The sequence below is a fragment of the Etheostoma cragini genome, chromosome 15, assembly GCF_013103735.1.
Source record: "Etheostoma cragini isolate CJK2018 chromosome 15, CSU_Ecrag_1.0, whole genome shotgun sequence".
Taxonomy (NCBI): Eukaryota; Metazoa; Chordata; class Actinopteri; order Perciformes; family Percidae; genus Etheostoma; species Etheostoma cragini.
Window position 1 is genome coordinate 7,373,594 of NC_048421.1, and position 18,230 is coordinate 7,391,823.

Consider the following 18,230-nt stretch of genomic DNA (forward strand, 5'->3'; position numbering starts at 1 on the left):
TATATATATATATATATATATACTGTTTATATACAGTATGTATCCATTAGATAATATTAGATTACATAATACTTTATTCCTCCCACAACGGGGAAATTCCCTTATTACAGCAGCAGCAGCAGCAGTTTCCTACAGTAAAAAGCAAAACACAAACAACAGACAAACAACCGACAACCAACAGCCAATGTGCAAAGGGTATTGAATATGTAAAGTGGCACGAAATTAAAGGTATTGTAAATGGCTGTTGCCATAGTACAAAAAACATTATTGCAGTGTAAGTAAGTGACGTTAAAACTAAATTGAATGTGTAATTAAATAATAGCAATAGCAATAATGGCAAAAGTAAGTAACCATAATGTAAATAATATTGACCTGTGACCATAAATATATACAGTATATGTATATAAAACCTACAGTCACACAAACACATGCACATTCATAGACACAGATGCACACATACATGCACAAACACATACATTTACACATTTTTTTCCTTTTGCATCTATCTTCTTTGTTTCTTTCTATCTCTATCAAACCGAATAATCCATACTCATAGAGTGAGATGGTAAAGTTTTTAAATGGTTTAAAGTGGTATTTAAGTAAGTACAACCTACTTTTTCTTAAGTGTTTTTGTTGTATGCTACATCTCACTTAAATGTTGTAGTGTCTACTCCACTATAGTTACTTTACAAAATTAAGTCACTTTTTGTGTTAAGATTTTTACTGTAAAAAGACATCAACTAAGATACACAATGTATTGTCAAAGGTGAAACCAGTGGTTCCTGATCTTTCTGGCTTGTAACTTCTGAAAGAAAAAACTGTCCCCTTGGAACCCCTTCTCTTGTTTTGACTATGAGTTGTACTTCCACTAAATTGTGACTTTCTCTTTAAACTCATCGTGTTTTTTTTTCAATAATCGTCAAAGGCCCATAGAGTTTAAATAAATAATTATAGAGAAATTCCAATAGATTAATGCAGATTGGTTTGGAGGAACTTTTTTAAAATCTTTTTATTTTTTCCTACTACATCAAGCATCTTACAACCCATCAGTTTTACACATTGTGACCCTTTGGAGAGGTCCGGGAACCACTTGAAATAAAAGTAAAACTAGCACCACCTCCACCTACTATTAAAATCATGCTTACAATGTGATGCATCAGTATTAAGTATCTAATGATGTATAATAAGTTATATTATATTGGTTACAGGGGTCATTTACATGCAGAGGCTTTTAGTTTTGAGTTCATGTTGCTGTACTTCTGTACTTTTACTCAGATGTAAAGGTGTGACTTTTACTTGTAATGTTGTATGTTCACATTAATATAGTACTGCTACTTAAGTAAAGGGTCTGGATACTTCTTCTCCATCACTGATAATGTCACTGTGTTTCAAAGTCGAAGTATGGATGCATTGAATGCAAAATACGCTAGTACAGCAATTTAGGTGAAGTGAGGCAAGCCTTGCAATTAAGGAAAGACAAGGTTTCAAAATGTACTCAAAAAGGCAATTACATGATTCTTTCCACACATTTATTATGATCTGAATGTTTAACCCATTAACTGTTCTGTGTGCAGTGAAACAAATGCATAATACCAACAATCTCTTTCTAATTAACAAACAATATGAGGTATTTGTGATTTGCAGTTGTTATCAAATGATCCTAACAATACTATTTCCTTGAATTCTTAGATGCACAACTCAGGATGTAATGGCGAAAATGTGTTTGTGGTTGTGAAGGACAAAACAGCTTGGTCCAAGATTGAATAATTGAGGCGGTTTATTTCAAACAAAATAGTCATGTTTAATCTTCTAAAACAAACGTTTTTTGGCTTTTATTGCCATTATCGATAGGACAGATTAAGACAGGAAAGCGTGAGAGAGTTTGGGAATGACATGCAGCAAAGGGCAGCAGGTCAGAACTGAACCTGTGCCCGCTGTGACAAGGACTGAGCCTCCGTCCATGGGGCGCACACTCAAACAAGTGAGCTAGCAGTCATTGCATGTTTATTCATGTTAAACATAAATATATATAAACCTTTTGAACACATGGCAGCCCTTTCCAAACACTTTATAGATACTAAAAACTTTAAAAACCAAAAAAACAATGATAAATAATTTCACAAAACAGTTCTCATGATGATGGTTTAACTGAAAGACACTGTAAATACTGTAAAATGACCTAAAATTCATGAGAAGCGTGAAACAAGAAGTGTGTGGCGAAGCTTAGCCCTCAACATAGGGAGCTGATCTCGCCCTTGCTGCAGCCCCACTTGCAGCAGGCGTTAGACAGGCCCACCACCACATCCCGGCCCTTGCGGTCAGCCTTGCGTAGGGCTTCCAGGATTTCGTCACTGATGAAAGAACGTGCCGGCCTGCTAAACACTCCCTCATGGTCGTTCCTACTTATGAAGCTTAAATCTCTGTTGCTTTGGAGGAGACTCTCCACCTCAGGATTGTGAATCAAACCCTCCAAGGACTCCTCCTGGCGGGAGCTGAATGGGTCCTCTGAAACATCTGCAGCAGTAAAATGGGCAAATTAAGAATCAGAGTACACTCATGCTTTTCCCACATACTCAGAGTACAAATAATAATTTGTCCCTGTCCAGTATCTGTAATATCATCATAATATGTTGTCAATTGCTAAAGATGACCTTATGGAGGGAGGGAGTGTCAGGGAAAATGCAAACCAACAGGATGTGGGATGTAACATAAAATTAATTTCAGGGTCAAAGCCTCAAGTAAGTGGTTCAACATAATACATCAAATGACAATGTAATTTAGAATTATAGCTCTCTGATTCCAGCATTGATTGTAAATACTGTAAATCCTGACTAAACCAAGTATACCAAACATCATGATTGTTCAAAACAAATTCAATTAGTGGTATTTTCTATCTGCACTTTAAAATAAGACATGATTTTCTTCTCCTTCAATTTAAGTTATCACTGACTTATCTGCACAATAGCACATAATTACAAATAAGAAAGTAAGAACAGAAACTTCATCACTGACATACAATCATTTCACAGCGATCCCGGCAAATCATAAGTTGATGTCATCCAATGAATGGACTTGTTTGAGTCACCAGACGAAACCCTAACAGTGATTGAGACATCCCAAAGCCGGTCATGGTGAAGATGCAGCACCCTCAGCCTCTTACCTGAATTCCCGAGTGACCGCCTCCATCGTGAGCCTCCGCAGGTGAAGATGACTGCCCGAATGAACTCCCGGCCACATAGCTTTACCCCATATGTTGGGCTGTCCATGGGCTGAACCCCAGCCACTAGCAGACACACCACCAGTACTACAGCTTTACACATAGTTCCCCAAGGAAATAAAGCTAAACAGAAGGGGTTAAAATGACAGAATATTCTTTGGTTCTTCTTTAGCAGCACTTAGCTTTCTGTCTCCCTGTTTGCAAGAGTTATGACATTCTAGCTGACCCAGGCGTGGTTTATAAAGGGGTTTGGAGCCCTGCAAAGGGAGCCCAGCACACTGCGCATGCAGTCCTTCTCTGAAAGAAGAACAGATTCGAAAGAAAGATACGGTCCTCAGAGACCTTTATGGAGACAAAAAGAGGACCAAAGGTGGCATAATTAACGTCAGAGGCCCAATGATCAAATTGCGTTTCAGCGTGAGAAGCACTGTCACTGTTAATGTCCCTAAATATTATGACTTCCTCAGATCCCACTTACATCTAATATGTAAATTATTCCATAATCATGGATCATGTAGTGGATTTTAATGTACAGAGCATGTTGACAATGTCAACAAATGGCAAAAAGTCTGAGATTGTGTGACCTAAAAAGCTTTTGTTGCATACTGGTTACTTACAACTCTGTCTCCATCTACATGTGCATCATAGGGCATGGTATTAGAAAATGTCAACGTCCTTTGATGTATTGGCAATATTGCTAAATTATTTCTAAACATTGCTAAATCACTAGATATTATGGTCTCTTATCCCCTGTAGATTGTTGTGTAAGATGCGTGGATATTCTGATAAATTAGTCAAACAAATCGAAGCAAGAAAAAAATCATGACAATTTATCATAATTGCAAAGTGAATCTTCAAGTTGGCAGCTGACACCAGTAAATAGCATAGGGATACTCAACGTAGAGCAACCAAAAGAAGAGTTGCATTTTAAAGGTAATTTTATTCAAAAATTAAAAATACATGGTGAACTGATAATGCCTTAACATTAGAAATGAACCTCTCAGGCCTAATAATGCATGTTACCATGAAATCCCCTGATAAGATTTAACATTCGCTGACACCAAGGATATATTTAGGACATTGTGACCAATATCCCAATTATTTACATCAGTTCTGCCGTTTTTATTCCACACAAGACCCTGCATAACTTATATCTATTATTTTCCTCTGCTCTTGAAAATGACTTATTCTATAATCTCTTTGCCAAAAGGTTAACAGGGAGAACTGAGACAGGACCAGTGACATTTTCAAAGGCATAGATAACATAGATGTCTTATTATGAGTCTGGCAAAAATAAAACATTTTTATCTGTGTATCCACGTAGTCAAAGGTCGTTTAGAAAATTACAATGAGAATAATGGATTTGTAATTAATGTAATAATAAGCAAACAGAATGACATTTTAGGGGGGTGTCCACCGACATCCAGTGTCAACAAAAGTGACCTGTGAAGGTCGTTGGGAGCAATATGAAAATGCAATGGCCCATACTTTATTATAAATATTGGTCTGTCAACAATGCACACTGTAGATAAATGTATAATATATGGTTCTGCAAACTATGTGATTTGATTTAAGGGCTAATTTTGAAATATTTACAAATTACTTTTTTGTGTCTGTTTAATACACAGCAGCATTCTGTGAGCGTTCTGTTGTTTGGTGGCTGCATAAAAAAGTGACAACTCAACTGGCTATCCTGGGAAAGCAAATGCTTACTAGGCTGTTTTAAGTTTTTCATTGCTGATATGCAGTAATGTTGCAATTGAAATACATGGAACCATACGTGTTGTGTTTTTGTGGTATGGTGTTATATAAAAATGGAAGTGGTGACAGGTAAGATTCAGATGTGAAAGAAAATTGGACTTTCCAAGACTGTCCAACATATTTGTAAAATAAATAAATAAAACAGGACATAAAAGATGTGTTAGCCTAGTTGAACAAAAACAGTGTGATTGAAAATTTCTGTTCATTATTTGTCATATAAGTCTGGTAGGCCTTGAGGGAATTTACTGAATGAGCTTGGGTTCATTGTAGTCAAATTAACTAGACAGATGTATAATTATTCACCAAAGACAAATGGATATAGGCTACATAATGGTAAGCCTATTGGCTTTGCACACTGTGTTTAACATTTAAGATAGATTCCCATGACACTATCAAATCACTAACTGCAGAATTTTGACATGCACTAAGAATAACCTATTACTTGAAATATAAAGAACCACTTTAGAGTTAAAAAAGAATGCTATAATAGACAGGGATGTTCCACGAATGGGCGTGGAAAGCGTTGAAGTGGACGTTTGCTGTTCCTGTGGCTTTAAGACAATTTGGCAGTACTCAGCCAATCAGAGCGACGAAGGGGGAGGGAAAGGAGCGGGTGGGTAGCAACAGTTGCCCTGGTGAGGACGAAGCGCCATAGCCACGGTAGCCCTGGCGACAAGAACCCAGCAACGAGAATCAACAACAACAACAACTGAATCCGCCATAAAAATAAAAGAAGACATTTACCGGTGGGAAATACACACGTGGATACAGAGGTGAAGCTATTTACACATAGGACATATTATATGTCCAATAATGCTTCAACTGAATTGTGCTATTGCTTTTCCCCCTTGTTGTTTCAGTAGCCATAACAGACAACTGCCTCCTAGTGTTAGCTGCGGTTAGCCTTCAAGCTAGCCGTCGTAATGATAACCAGTCGAGTCCGTTTCTTGAATGGGGTAGCTAGCTAGTTTCTGCCCGCTAGCTACTCATTCGAGTGACACTGAATTGTGCCTGCCATGACGACGCAGCCACAGATGCATACTCAAGTAGGCCGTTGTTATGGCGATGTCAAATGCAAAAGGTACAAAATGGCGGTTGTTGTAGAGACCAGTAGCTTGCTGCCCGTGGTACCTTGCTAAATAACTAGCATCAGTGCTGTCACGACTAGCTTGTGCTCGCATCTGCTTTCAGTTAACGGAACGCGTTACAAGTAACGTTAAACGTAAACATATTTTTAATGATGTACGCGCATTCTTTGGCGGTTTGTGGCATTATGTTTTTTCAGCAGCTTGAGTATATGGCGCTGACTACCCAAAGGGGAGAACAAATTAGGATAGTCAAGTTTAAAATGTAAGTACATAGACAGTTTTTGGTTTAGTGTTGATGCACGGGCAGAGTTGGATCAATAACTTGCTAGTGAAATATCGTCCTCGATCATGTAAAGTTGAAAGCTAAAAGGCAGGTATCGGACATTTAGGTTAACGCTAACATCTGAGGGGTGTGGCTATCAGAGGCGTTTTGCCGGTGCTTTGCAGGTCCGAGTTCACGTTACCGTGTTTGTTCGCTGATTTGCTATATGAGCAACTTTATAGATTTGTAATAAGGTTTCTTGTTGCAAGTTGACCGTTAACGTCAGGATTAAACCCCCTCATTTGAGTTTGAAAACCCAGATGTGCCCTTTTATCAGAGATGTGTGTTTTATAGTCAATCAACGATGGAACGAGGTTTATAAGTTAGTATCAAGGGTATTTTATGAAAATGTGACACGAGTTAAGGACAATGTGTACCGTTACGTATAATCCCCTCATAATCGATGTGACATAAAACATTTAGTGCAATGTGGTAAGGGATTTCCCCAACTGCACCTGTGTGAACTACCATAGAATGTGTGATCACATTACACCGAAATGCTTGTTCCCGTCAGTGCTCCTCCCCCACATCTACACAGCTACACACATCAGCTGCACCAACAGGTCTTCTACAGCTAGATGTACTAAAATAGTGTAATATACTATGATTTTAATGCTATTTTACACTTACACTTACAAGAGATTCTGCAACAAACATCACTTGTCTTATGTTCAAGCGTTGCCCAGGTCATTTTAAAAGTTTTACTCCAAAATATTAATAAATGACTCCGTACTACTAGTGAACATTTTTTAAAGTAGCAAAGAAGCTGTGATTCATTACATTCTGTTCTACCCTATAATCCAAAAGTAGGGAATTGTATCCATCTTAGCTTCAAAACTCTGACTAGATCTCTATACCCTGCCTTACCTTTATCTGAATGATTATACAGTGATTTAAAGGTCCAAATGACATTTGGTTTGGCAAATAGAACCTGGAAATAAACCGTTCCCGCTGGATTTATCCTGTAACTCATCCTTGAGCATTCAGAGCATCCCTTAAATATTTCAGAAATGCATAACTAGTCACTCTTTCTTTTTTCCAGGGGGATTCCCAGTTCTTGTAATGGCCACCTCAGGCTACATAGGTGAGATACAGCCAGCAGCCCAACCCCAGGGGGCTGGTGTTAGCGTCACACCGGGGCCACCTGATGCCAGTTCTACCCCTGCAACTGCCCCTCAGTTTCTGGCTGAGATTCAGACTGTGGTGGCCACACCCACTGTTGTCACATCCACAGGCCAAACTACTCCCAGTGATCAAGTTACCACTATCACCACTCCCAAGCTGGCAGATGATAGTCTAGCCCAATCCACAGCACAGACCCAGGCTCCTCAAACACAGTATGTGACTGCAGAGATCCAGGGCTCCCCCTCGCAATCTGGAAATGCTCAAAGCACTCCTCAGTACATTGTCGTTACAGTCACAGGTAAGAGCTGAACTTCATATACTGCTATGCCATTGGCACTAATGTAGACCAAACCAGTTAAGGGCAGAAGCAGCGATTTACTTAATCCATCCGTATTTTAGTGGTTACTACTCCTCATAAAATTGAATTTAACATGGAATGTTCTTAAGGGCAGTCAGTTACAATGCCTCAATGTTTACGGATAATTGTAGAACAAAGATTTACTTTCACATGTTCAAATAAATACTTTAGTTGCCTCTCTAAATAATTCCTTGTTCTGGGTTTGTTGTTTAGTGACTATCTATCATGACCAAATTTAAGCCTTGCCCAAATGGGGGAAGGATGTGTGGTGCACTTACAACATTGCACAAACAACTTCATGACAGTAAAATTAAGACACCAACTTGTGAATGTATTAAATTCCGTATTTGTTCTTCAGAGGGCTCCCTTCACTCAAGTGACAGTGTGTCGGACTCTAGCCCCCCTCCAGCTGTGGTGCAAACAGGAGTTCCCACCCATGTTGTTCAGCAGGTTCAGACGGCTCAACAGGTAAAATTTGCACACACAAACACAACATGAAATTAATGTTTCCTTGAATCTTAAAACTATATTGTATATTTTTTATCTGCAGAGGTCTGTTGTGCAGGCCACCTCACAAATAGCCAAGACTGAGCCAGGCACTCAGCTCAGTGTTACCAGTCTGCAGCCTGTTCATATCAGTCAGGAGGTAAGTCAAACACACACACAATAACTCAGTTAATCATTAGGTGTCAAATATGACATCTGACAATTACGTGTACTGTTACTGATCAACACAAAATTCTGGAATACAAACAAACTCAAACATCAGCATAGCTTCCATCACAAATGGTGATCACGTTTAACATCCCAAACTTTCCAACTTCCTGACATTTTGGCTTAGTCTTGGTTGACTAATCACATCTTTGGTCAAACCTGGCTCTGCCGGCTTCCAGCTCCCTAGCACCGAGGTGACAGCGTTAGTCAGGGATAACAATCTAGAAGAATGCCAGCTACAACATGAGATAGGACAGCCAGAGTGCCAGGCCTGGGCATCAGCAGACTACGAAAGGGAATGCTGCTGCAAGCCTCTCTACCTCCCATTGGACTTCCTTCAGTGTTACCAATCACTGTACCTGCTCTCTGTGCAAGAGAAAGAGATAGGAGCCCACCCTTCAGTCACAAGCTCAGGCCCCGATAAGCCACCACTGCAGGCTACAACTACCACTTGCCAAGTAGGTCAGGGAAACAAGGGTGACTGCTGCCATATATTTAAGGGAACAGATAATCTGTCTTTATCTAAGAAATGTATATAAGTTATGATTGCAAAAGAAAGTAAACAGGAAATATGGGATAATGCAATTGATCTGGTATCACTAGACAGGGAAGGATTTATTGGATGTTTGTGTGTGCTCACTACTTAGGTTCAGCAGCAGCTCACACCAGTGCCAGTGCAACATGTGTACGCCAATCAAGTGCAGTATGTGGAAGGAGGAGAGACCAACTACGCCACCAGCACAATGTTAGAATAAAACAGTGTCCATCATTTTCTAACGCATGTCTAGACAGAACTTTTTTTCCTTTTTACAGTTTATTTTCTCCTCCAGTTTTCTTTGTTTCTAACATATTTTCATGTCCTTCATCCAGCCGTTCCAGCGCCTTTCCTTACACTGACACAACCTTGTACACCCAGACCACAGCTGCCCAATATTATGAAGGTCAGCCAACTACAGGCTCATCCACCCCTGGCACACCTCTAACCGTCTCTGTGACTGCTGGCACAACAGGGGGTGTGTCCATGTTTGTTGCCCAGCCTACCAGTGCACCAGGGGGAGGGGCCACAGTGGTGACCACAGGTGGCACCACCAATGGGGCAGGTGAAGCAGCAGGCACCAACGGTGGCGCAGCAGGCAGCTATGTGATCCAGGGGGGTTACATGCTAGGCAGCAGCGGAGGGGCAGCTGGCAACAGTCAGAACTACTCACACACAGCCCGCGCCTCCCCAGCCACTGTGAGTATTACAGAGGGCGAGGAGAGTAGCGTGCCGTCGGCAGACAAGAAGGTATGCAGAGGCGCCAAGCGCAGGAATTTCTTTCCCGTTTTGTTCTCATCCACACAACCCTTTGGTGGCGCACACTGATGACGTCATAGTTTTGTCCAGTGGAAAACACACTTAAAAATGTGAAGATTCTTATGAGGGTCAGAAAATGTTAGCTTTAGGTGATTATATGCTTCGATATTGATCACAACAAAACTTGTTGTAGTGTAGCCTACAGTATTTTTAACTGTGGTTTCCTCCTAAAAAAACAAAACCATGGCCTCACCATTTTCATATCATTGCCATGCATGTGACAAGGGACATTTTTAATTGAAATGCCCCAACACTATATTATTCATCCTACTTAACCCTATATAGGTAACCAACCTGTTTGGCAAGCATCCCACCAGTATTTCAAGTCATTAATTCATTGCATACCAAAGTTGTATGCCACGGCACGCAAACAAATTTGTGCTTTCATTACCAAATGATCAACAGACTGTAAATGTGAACCAATTTGTTTGTATAATTCATTGGGTCAACAATTGTGTGTGCATGTATTGTATATTAACTAAAAAAATGTGGGTAATGTGTTTGCAAGTAAGCATGCCTATTTTTGTGTTCACATATGTTAAGGTCTGTTTTTCTGTGTTTTCCTTGTATCTATTGGCTTTGCTAACTGCACCAGCTGTTTGTTTTATTATTGCCTGCGTGTCAGGTACAGTGGTTGCTGGACAACTATGAGACAGCTGAAGGAGTGAGTCTGCCACGTTCCACCCTCTACTGCCACTATTTGCTGCACTGCCAGGAGCAGAAACTAGAGCCTGTCAATGCTGCCTCTTTTGGGAAACTCATTAGATCTGTATTCATGGGGCTACGCACACGACGCCTGGGGACACGGTAAGACGGGTCATCAGACACTCAAACTCAGGTATAGAAGAAATGTGCACATATACACAACCCATTGATACCCCTTTCATACATGACATGACAGGGTTGTGTATATATTGACACTATTAAAAATGTGCTGATTTTTTAAATGTATTTTTAGAGTACATCTCCCATATTCTCCCTACCACAATGATGCACGTCAGCAGCACAGACACACTCTTTATACACACTTTATGATCCGTATGCATAGACATTTCAATTAGTGGAACATCCAAGAAAAATTTCCTACATGAGAACAATGGAGATTTTTCTAGGAAAATCGATAGCGCTCTTTAGAGCATTGCAAAATGTACGTCTAGTGTAGGACGAAATGGGGGTAGAGATGAAGACAGACAGCATGTGTGTGGGCGAGTGAGTAGTTTGATGAAGGAGGGGAGAGTAAGCAAGTGAGATTTACTTTTAAGAAATGTTTGGTAACATTGGTTAATTTAAATTATACCATGTGTTGGTTATTGTATTTTATGAAATTAAATATATGTATTTTTAAATCAGTCTTTATTGAGATAATGTAGAGTATGTGGCTTGGGGGGAGTTACAAAAGGTTTATACAGACAACATAAACCCTCCGCTCTCACATCTACTTGTTTTCTTCTCTTTAGATTTACTATACATATTTGACCTGTTCTTGACAGGGGTAATTCCAAATACCACTACTACGGGCTGAGGATCAAGGCGGGCTCCTCTCTTCTCCGTCTGATGGAAGACCAGCAACATCTGGCCATGAGGCAACAGCCCTTCTCACAGAAACAGAGGTACACACAAAAACATCCTAACACACATTCACACATATATTGTCTATCATTAAACCAATGTAAAAATTTCTCTTAAATCTCTGTTTTCAATGTTTTCCATCAGAATTTGTTTCCTTGTAACAGTTGTTTACCTTATTTTTCCTCTGTCTCTCACATTATACAGTTTATGTTATTTAAATCCTCTTCCAGACATGTGCTATATATGACACAAAATGTTGTTTAGTTTCACTGTATTATTTATCACATTTGTGTGGATCTGAATTTTTCTTCTACGTTATCTTATGCACTTTATCCATGTCACATCAGGTTAAAGCCTGTGCATAAAGTCGAGGGAATGACCAATGGCACCGCAGCAGCAGCAGGAGCAGGCCAGCAGCAGGGGTCAGGGCAGGTGGACATCAGCACCCAGGTTCAGCAGTACCAGCAGTTCCTAGGTGAGTTTAGTGAACAGTGAACAAATACCTACAGGTATTACAGTGATGGTTAAGGATTTTGAGACTGATGGTTTTATTTTGAAAAGACACTATACATACTCCATATAATACAACATTATTTACAGTTCTGAATCCCCTGTGCATTTAATGTGATCCAGTATATCTTGTGTTCTAGATGCATCACGCGCTCTCCCAGAGTTTCCAGACATCGACCTCCAAGGGAAGTCTCTGCCAGAGGGAATTGAGGTGGAGCACATAAAGAGCTTTCAGCTGCTGTACAGAGAACACTGTGAGGTAACTGAATGAAAGGACATTGGATAACTGGCGGGCGCCTATTAAGTATTGATGATGAAGTTCCCTTTTTTAGTTGATAGTGGGACAGTGGAAGACTACTTTAAATGAAAGTACCCACTGTTACTACTTAGAAGGTAGGACAGAACTGACTAACAAATGAAAAGACATATCAGACAGCTGAGGGGAAGATGGGTCCAAAAGTACTCACCCGACATTAGAAAGTAATGGCTATCAATAAATAATGTTGTTGTTTTCCTCACTTTGTGCCCGTCCAATTGATCTTGTAATAATCTGTTTGTGCTCAGCCATTTATTATCAGCCACTGATGTATAAGATTTTCTTTCGTGTTCTGTCAGGCCATACTAGACGTGATGGTCAACCTGCAGTTTACTCTGGTGGAAACTCTGTGGAAGACCTTCTGGAGGTTCAGTCAAAGTCAGGCTGGAGATGCCACATTGGCTGTGTGAGTGGTCAAGACTCTAAGAAGATTTTCTCTATTGCAGTAGCAGCACCATTTCATACAGAATGCAGATAATTATATCTAACATGTTTGTTTACTGGCAGTCACGATGAGTCAGAAAAGCGCCTCCCGAAGTCCTGCCTGGTGTTGCTGTGCAAGTATGATCCGGTGCTGCGCTGGAGTCGGGACTGTGACAACAGCTTGTACCAGGGCCTGGTGGAGATCCTCATCCCTGATGTCCTCAGGCCCATTCCCAGTAAGGCTCTACAAGAAGTATGATAATGCAGTAAAACGTTATACTGTAAAATACAATAAGGTGCAGAGAGTGATATGCACATAGCAAGATTATTAGGTTGCCAGTAAAACATATTTGTCCAAACCTACAGTATATGTCTAAACAGAGCTATTCTTTAACCTAAACGCCAAATTTAACTATTTTAAATAGCCTTTTGAGAAAACATAGGTCACCCAATATATTACATATTCCACATTTCTGTGAGATTTGAAACATTTGGACTAATGGACTGGCTCTGTAGTTTAAGGGCACAACATTTTCCCTTATTGCATGCCAACTGCTCTGCTGTGGAAACGGACTTTTTGGTGTTTGGATTATTTATTTCAGTTTCAATTTCTGACAGACTATGAATTTAATTGAACACAGCTGTGAATCCTGGAGGACTGTAAATCCCACTGCACTGCTGCCACAGACATATTTTCCACACCCTAGGTGTTGGTCTTCCACGTATATTGGAATTACATTGGAAATCTTGTTATGCATATACTGTACCTGGCTAACTTCAGCAGAAACCTATGTGTGTCATCATCCTTTCTCCTGGTACATTCTCAGGGAAAAAGAAAATGAACAGATACTCTGAATTGACCAGAATTAAAGTCTCTTGTTGCCTCCAGGTGCCTTAACTCAAGCCATCCGCAACTTTGCCAAGAGCCTGGAGAGCTGGCTGACCAATGCCATGATGAACATCCCAGAGGAAATGGTCCGCATCAAGGTACGCTCTCCTTGGATTAGCTTGCATTTGGTTGTACAAAGTGTTTTCTGAGCCATGGAGCAAGTTTTTCAGGCTGGCAGGATCAACTATTACATAATCATCCTTTCATTTTTTGGGTGATCAAATGTTTTTTTTTGTTTTCTGTAAGGAGAGCTAGGAATTTATTTTCATTTATATAATTTTTTCTTGGGCAAGACGCTGAACCCCATATTGCTCTCTATGCGGCGCCATCGGAGTGTAAATGTGTGTGAATGTATATCTGATGAGCCGGTGTCACTTTGCCTGGCAGCCTCGGCCACAATGTACAAATGTGTGTGAATGGTTCCTGTACTGTTGTTAAGACTAGAATACTGTATAAATACAGACCATTTACATTCCATTTCCTTGCATCAAACAGAGACAGAAGACAGAAAAACATCCTCATTTCAGTAGTTCACCATAAGTGGCCCCAAAAAACTGTTCCATTTGGTAGAGAGAGAAATCTTTGTATGTATGCATGTGCCTTTTTGTAAACTTCATTTTTCTCACCTTATGGTCTCCCAGGTAACATCAGCCAATGCATTTGCCCAGACTCTGCGTCGCTACACCAGTCTGAACCACCTCGCCCAGGCAGCCCGTGCCGTCCTCCAGAACACGGCCCAGATCAACCAGATGCTCTCCGACCTCAACCGCGTTGACTTTGCTAATGTCCAGGTTGGTTTAGTCTCTGAACTTCCCATGAATTTCAGTGGTTGTAGTTTAATCTTGCATATGTTTTATTGATGTGCATTATGCACTAATTTCTGCTGTAGCTTGTGGGTTTCGATGAGGTTTTATATAAGTTAATTATTCAGTCAGTACATCAAGTCAGCAACTTTCCTACCAAGGAAATGTAAAAACTAAGGCCTCTTGTTTTTATCTCAGAAGCTCCTTGTCTTCCTCCTTCCTCCAGGGAGTGAAGAGCACTTGGTTAGAGACATAATGTAGTGTCTTGCTTTAAGACAGTTTGGCAAAGAATGTATTTCTCCGTACAAGGACTTTAAGCTTAAGTCTTCTGTAGTAGAATAGGATAGTCTGTCTAAAGATTAGGTTACCCTGCTGCCCTAAACTGGTACAATGCCACGTGTGACTGCCTCTTACTAACACATTACCCCATCCTGTCCAACTTTGCAGGAGCAGGCTTCATGGGTGTGCAGGTGTGAAGACCGTGTTGTTCAGCGGCTGGAGCAGGATTTCAAGCTGACCCTCCAGCAGCAGAACTCCCTGGAGCAGTGGGCTGCGTGGCTTGATGGTGTAGTCTCCCAGGTCCTAAAGCCCTACCAGCAGAGCCCTGCCTTCCCAAAGGCCGCCAAGCTCTTCCTACTCAAGTGGTCCTTTTACAGGTGTGACAAGAGAAATTTAGAGACGTTCATTTCTATTCTACTTTGTTGCCTTTGTTGATGCTTTTAGAATTAGCTACAAGCTTTTGTTACACAGTAAATAAGTACATGTTATGTTCTTACAGTCACCAACAGTAAATCACTGTGGTGTTTGAATATGCAGTTGTGCTGGTGTGCTGCGTGGATAAGTATGTCAATTCAATAACAGGCAGCCAAATTTGCTCTCTATTAATGGTAATGAATAATGACACTGTGAGAAGTGGGGTCTCTTTCTCTCTCTAAAAGTTGAGGGATCAAAATTTAGTTGACTCATGCTTTGAACTTTGTTAGAGTAAAGCACTAAAAAGTACTTCCTATTTGTGGTTAAAAAGAAGAAGAAGCTACCAATGCTTAATTCCCCTATCTCTGCTTTCCAGTTCCATGGTTATCAGGGACCTGACTCTGAGGAGTGCAGCCAGTTTTGGTTCCTTCCACCTGATCCGCCTGCTGTATGATGAGTACATGTACTACCTGATAGAGCACAGAGTGGCCCAGGCTAAAGGAGAGACCCCCATTGCTGTCATGGGAGAGGTACAAAAGCACAAATACATAAATTAACTAAATAATGTTAGCCATATTTAAAGGACTGACACATTCCCCTTTTGCCATTAGTTTGCCAGTTTAGGCCGGGGTCTAAACCAGCTGGATCCCGACAAAGGTAATTTGCCTTTGCACTGTGTTTCTACCGCATCTCAGACTAACTATGCTTATGTTTCAAGCATTGTTTATTACCAACTTATTTACCCTTGTCCATCGCAGAAGAGGAAGAGGAAGAGGAAGAGGAAAGTGATGAGGAAGGTCAAGAGCTCTCCCTTCCCTCAGACGGGGCTGTGCTAGGAGACGAGTCTCTGGAGCCGCCTGCCAAGCTGGCCAGAATAGACCAGAGAGTCCTCTTCACAACCGGATCAGCTGACAACTAACCACAGAGTAACACTATCAGACCAGTGGGTTGATTATATTGATTATGCACGCACAAACAGATGTACAAAGAACACTAATTTATACACTCAACACATGTATATAGATCTGGAAAAAGTGTGTGTACACTCTTGCGGCATACTGTAACGGCCCTATTTGTTTACACACACACACACACACACACACACACACACACACACACACACATACACACACACACACACACACACACACACACGCACAATCCAAACATTCAGTACTGCTGTTGCCTGGATGACACAACCACCTGTTGGCACCATTGCAATAGGATGTGGCTTCAAAAGAGAAACAGAGCATTTAACCCTTAGTTGTATTGGTTTGTAAAAAAAAAAGTAACTAAAGCCAGGCATTTTTTTTCTCTCATTGCATTGCAACCTGCAGCTGCGCTGTCTCCTCGCTGAGAACCTCATCGTAGATCCTCCTAGAATTGCCACTGCCGTGTCAATGTGGTCTTGAAAATACTGTGTGTGTGTGCGTGTGCGTGTCCGTGTGCGTGTGCGTGTGCGTGTGCGTGCATCTGCAAAAGTAACTTCTACAGGACGAGGGTGCAAAGTGAACCTTTGACAACTAACAGCTAGCGTAGCTGTCTCCTTCTGATGGGAAGAGAGACTGCAAGCGGTAGGGATGTTTGGGTGGTTTGTTCTTTGTTTGTGTGTTTTTCATTTGAGCACTAGGGTCACACCACTCTGCTGTTACATTTGGAGGCTGACTGAACATGCCTTTCCGTGATGGTGTGTGTACATGTGTGTGTCTGGCTGTGTGACTATGAGTCATGCCAAGTGTTGACTGTTTCCTCTGTAGATATTTTTTAAGACATGCAGGTTTTGATTTGCGATACATGTGTAGATTTCCTGCTTGATTTTATTCTCCTGTATAGAAATGTTCTTGTGTTCTTGGAGTGCCTGTCGCAGCTGCTACACACACACTTGTAAAGAAAAAGGTATGGCTGTGGATTTTGGGGCTCTCATTAGTTGCTGCAAAAATCCCTCTCTCTTTTATTTAAGATCTGGATCTATGAGAGAGGTACTGTATGTGTCATATTTTTATGTTCAAAGTGCTTCATTCCTTCCCATCCAATCCTCTGTGGCCTCATTTTCCTTTGACATACTGTATCATTTTCCCACCTTATTTCAATATACCTTTTCATATTTGTGCCAAACCCGTTTGATCCCTGTTTTCTTTTAAATTCTCTTTCTATGTTTTAAGGAGGACAGTGCCTGAGTAAGAACGGGGATAAACTTATATTCTACTGTATATTTATCCACTATTTTGAATTTTGTTGTCACTAAGTGAACCTCTTGTGCAGTGTATGGTGCTGTGTTGTCACACATTGTAAGCAACCTTTGTGTGGATTATTGATTTGTGATTGTACGTTAGGTTATCAATCCTCTATATCCTATGACTTTTCCACAAACAGGCTAAGGCCCTGCCTCTTTGCACATATTGACTAATGTCTTTAAATCTCTGACAGTTATCTGAAATGTTTTTCATTTTCTTAGAAGTCTTTGGTGTGTTCTTTTTATTGGTGAGGTGCAGGTGTCAGATTTGCGAGCAAACATCTCGTCACCACTCTGTGTGGTGAAAGGTGTGATTGCTCTTTCTGCGCAGTCCTCCACCGACACCCATCTCCCTCCACTGTGCTTTCATCTCACTGCGTTTCCGACCTCCCGCCATAGGCTTTGTTTTGCTTCAAACATCCATATTCTTAAACACTGTACGTCAAGATTGGTTGTTATAAACATGTCATTTTGGGATTTTTGAATGCAATGTCTTTAAAGAGCTGCAATGTTCATGTTTTCAACAAGCATTGTCAGCCTCAAACCAGCACATTATCCTTTATATGGAGTCTAATTCTACCACAGCTCAGTACATATCACTCCGGTCTTTTAATGATCTACAGCAAATAGAATGGCAATTGTTTACCCAATAAGAAAAATGTTTAGTTAATTTTTATAGTGCATTGTTTCTTATGTACAAAACAAAATGAGAAAAAACGTTGTTCCGTGGCAGTGTTTAATTGAATTTGGTCTGCTATAAGTATGACTGTGCCTTTGGAGGTGGTAGAATGCAATTCAGATGTTTTTAATTTTAAAGATATAAATTAAAGAATTTTTAAAATTGCACTCTTGTAG

General features: G+C 40.6%; 2 protein-coding genes across 9 annotated transcripts; one reads left to right on the forward strand and one right to left on the reverse strand.

Moving 5' to 3' along the window:
* Positions 1-1,812: 1,812 nt before the first annotated feature.
* Positions 1,813-3,827, reverse strand: rln3a (relaxin 3a). Its single transcript, XM_034895269.1, has 2 exons — positions 3,161-3,827; positions 1,813-2,514 (listed from the first exon to the last, which is right to left on the reverse strand). The coding sequence occupies exons 1-2, from the start codon at positions 3,318-3,320 to the stop codon at positions 2,231-2,233; spliced, it is 444 nt and encodes a 147-aa protein (XP_034751160.1). The 5' UTR covers positions 3,321-3,827; the 3' UTR covers positions 1,813-2,230.
* A 1,757-nt stretch (positions 3,828-5,584) lies between these two features.
* rfx1a (regulatory factor X, 1a (influences HLA class II expression)) lies at positions 5,585-18,221 on the forward strand. Of its 8 annotated transcripts, none has more exons than XR_004659621.1 (20): positions 5,863-6,059; positions 7,431-7,811; positions 8,230-8,339; positions 8,422-8,517; positions 8,765-9,043; positions 9,233-9,330; positions 9,456-9,870; positions 10,565-10,746; positions 11,430-11,549; positions 11,856-11,983; positions 12,159-12,277; positions 12,634-12,740; positions 12,842-12,993; positions 13,647-13,744; positions 14,288-14,437; positions 14,897-15,105; positions 15,519-15,672; positions 15,754-15,799; positions 15,901-16,242; positions 16,299-18,221. XR_004659621.1 is itself a non-coding variant. In XM_034894009.1 (20 exons), exons 1-19 carry the CDS (start codon positions 6,038-6,040, stop codon positions 16,059-16,061), a joined length of 3,027 nt encoding a protein of 1,008 aa, XP_034749900.1. In that variant the 5' UTR covers positions 5,863-6,037; the 3' UTR covers positions 16,062-16,105; positions 16,266-18,221. The 8 variants fall into 8 exon arrangements, 7 of the variants coding, with proteins under 7 accessions (XP_034749902.1, XP_034749900.1, XP_034749901.1 ...); XM_034894009.1 differs by having other exon boundaries at positions 15,901-16,105; positions 16,266-18,221; XM_034894011.1 differs by lacking the exons at positions 5,863-6,059; positions 16,299-18,221 and adding an exon at positions 5,585-5,751 and having other exon boundaries at positions 15,901-16,262.
* The last annotated feature ends 9 nt before the right edge of the window (positions 18,222-18,230 follow it).

Excerpts from the sequence above, each read along its gene's own strand:
- rln3a (XM_034895269.1), bottom strand. The coding sequence starts at position 3,320 with ATGTGTAAAGCTGTAGTACTGGTGGTGTGTCTGCTAGTGGCTGGGGTT. Across the intron at positions 2,515-3,160 it reads GCGGTCACTCGGGAATTCAG|ATGTTTCAGAGGACCCATTC; the intron begins GTAAGAGGCTGA and ends TTACTGCTGCAG.
- rfx1a (XM_034894009.1), top strand. The coding sequence starts at position 6,038 with ATGGCGATGTCAAATGCAAAAG. Across the intron at positions 9,331-9,455 it reads AACTACGCCACCAGCACAAT|CCGTTCCAGCGCCTTTCCTT; the intron begins GTTAGAATAAAA and ends TCCTTCATCCAG. Across the intron at positions 12,278-12,633 it reads TGTACAGAGAACACTGTGAG|GCCATACTAGACGTGATGGT; the intron begins GTAACTGAATGA and ends GTGTTCTGTCAG.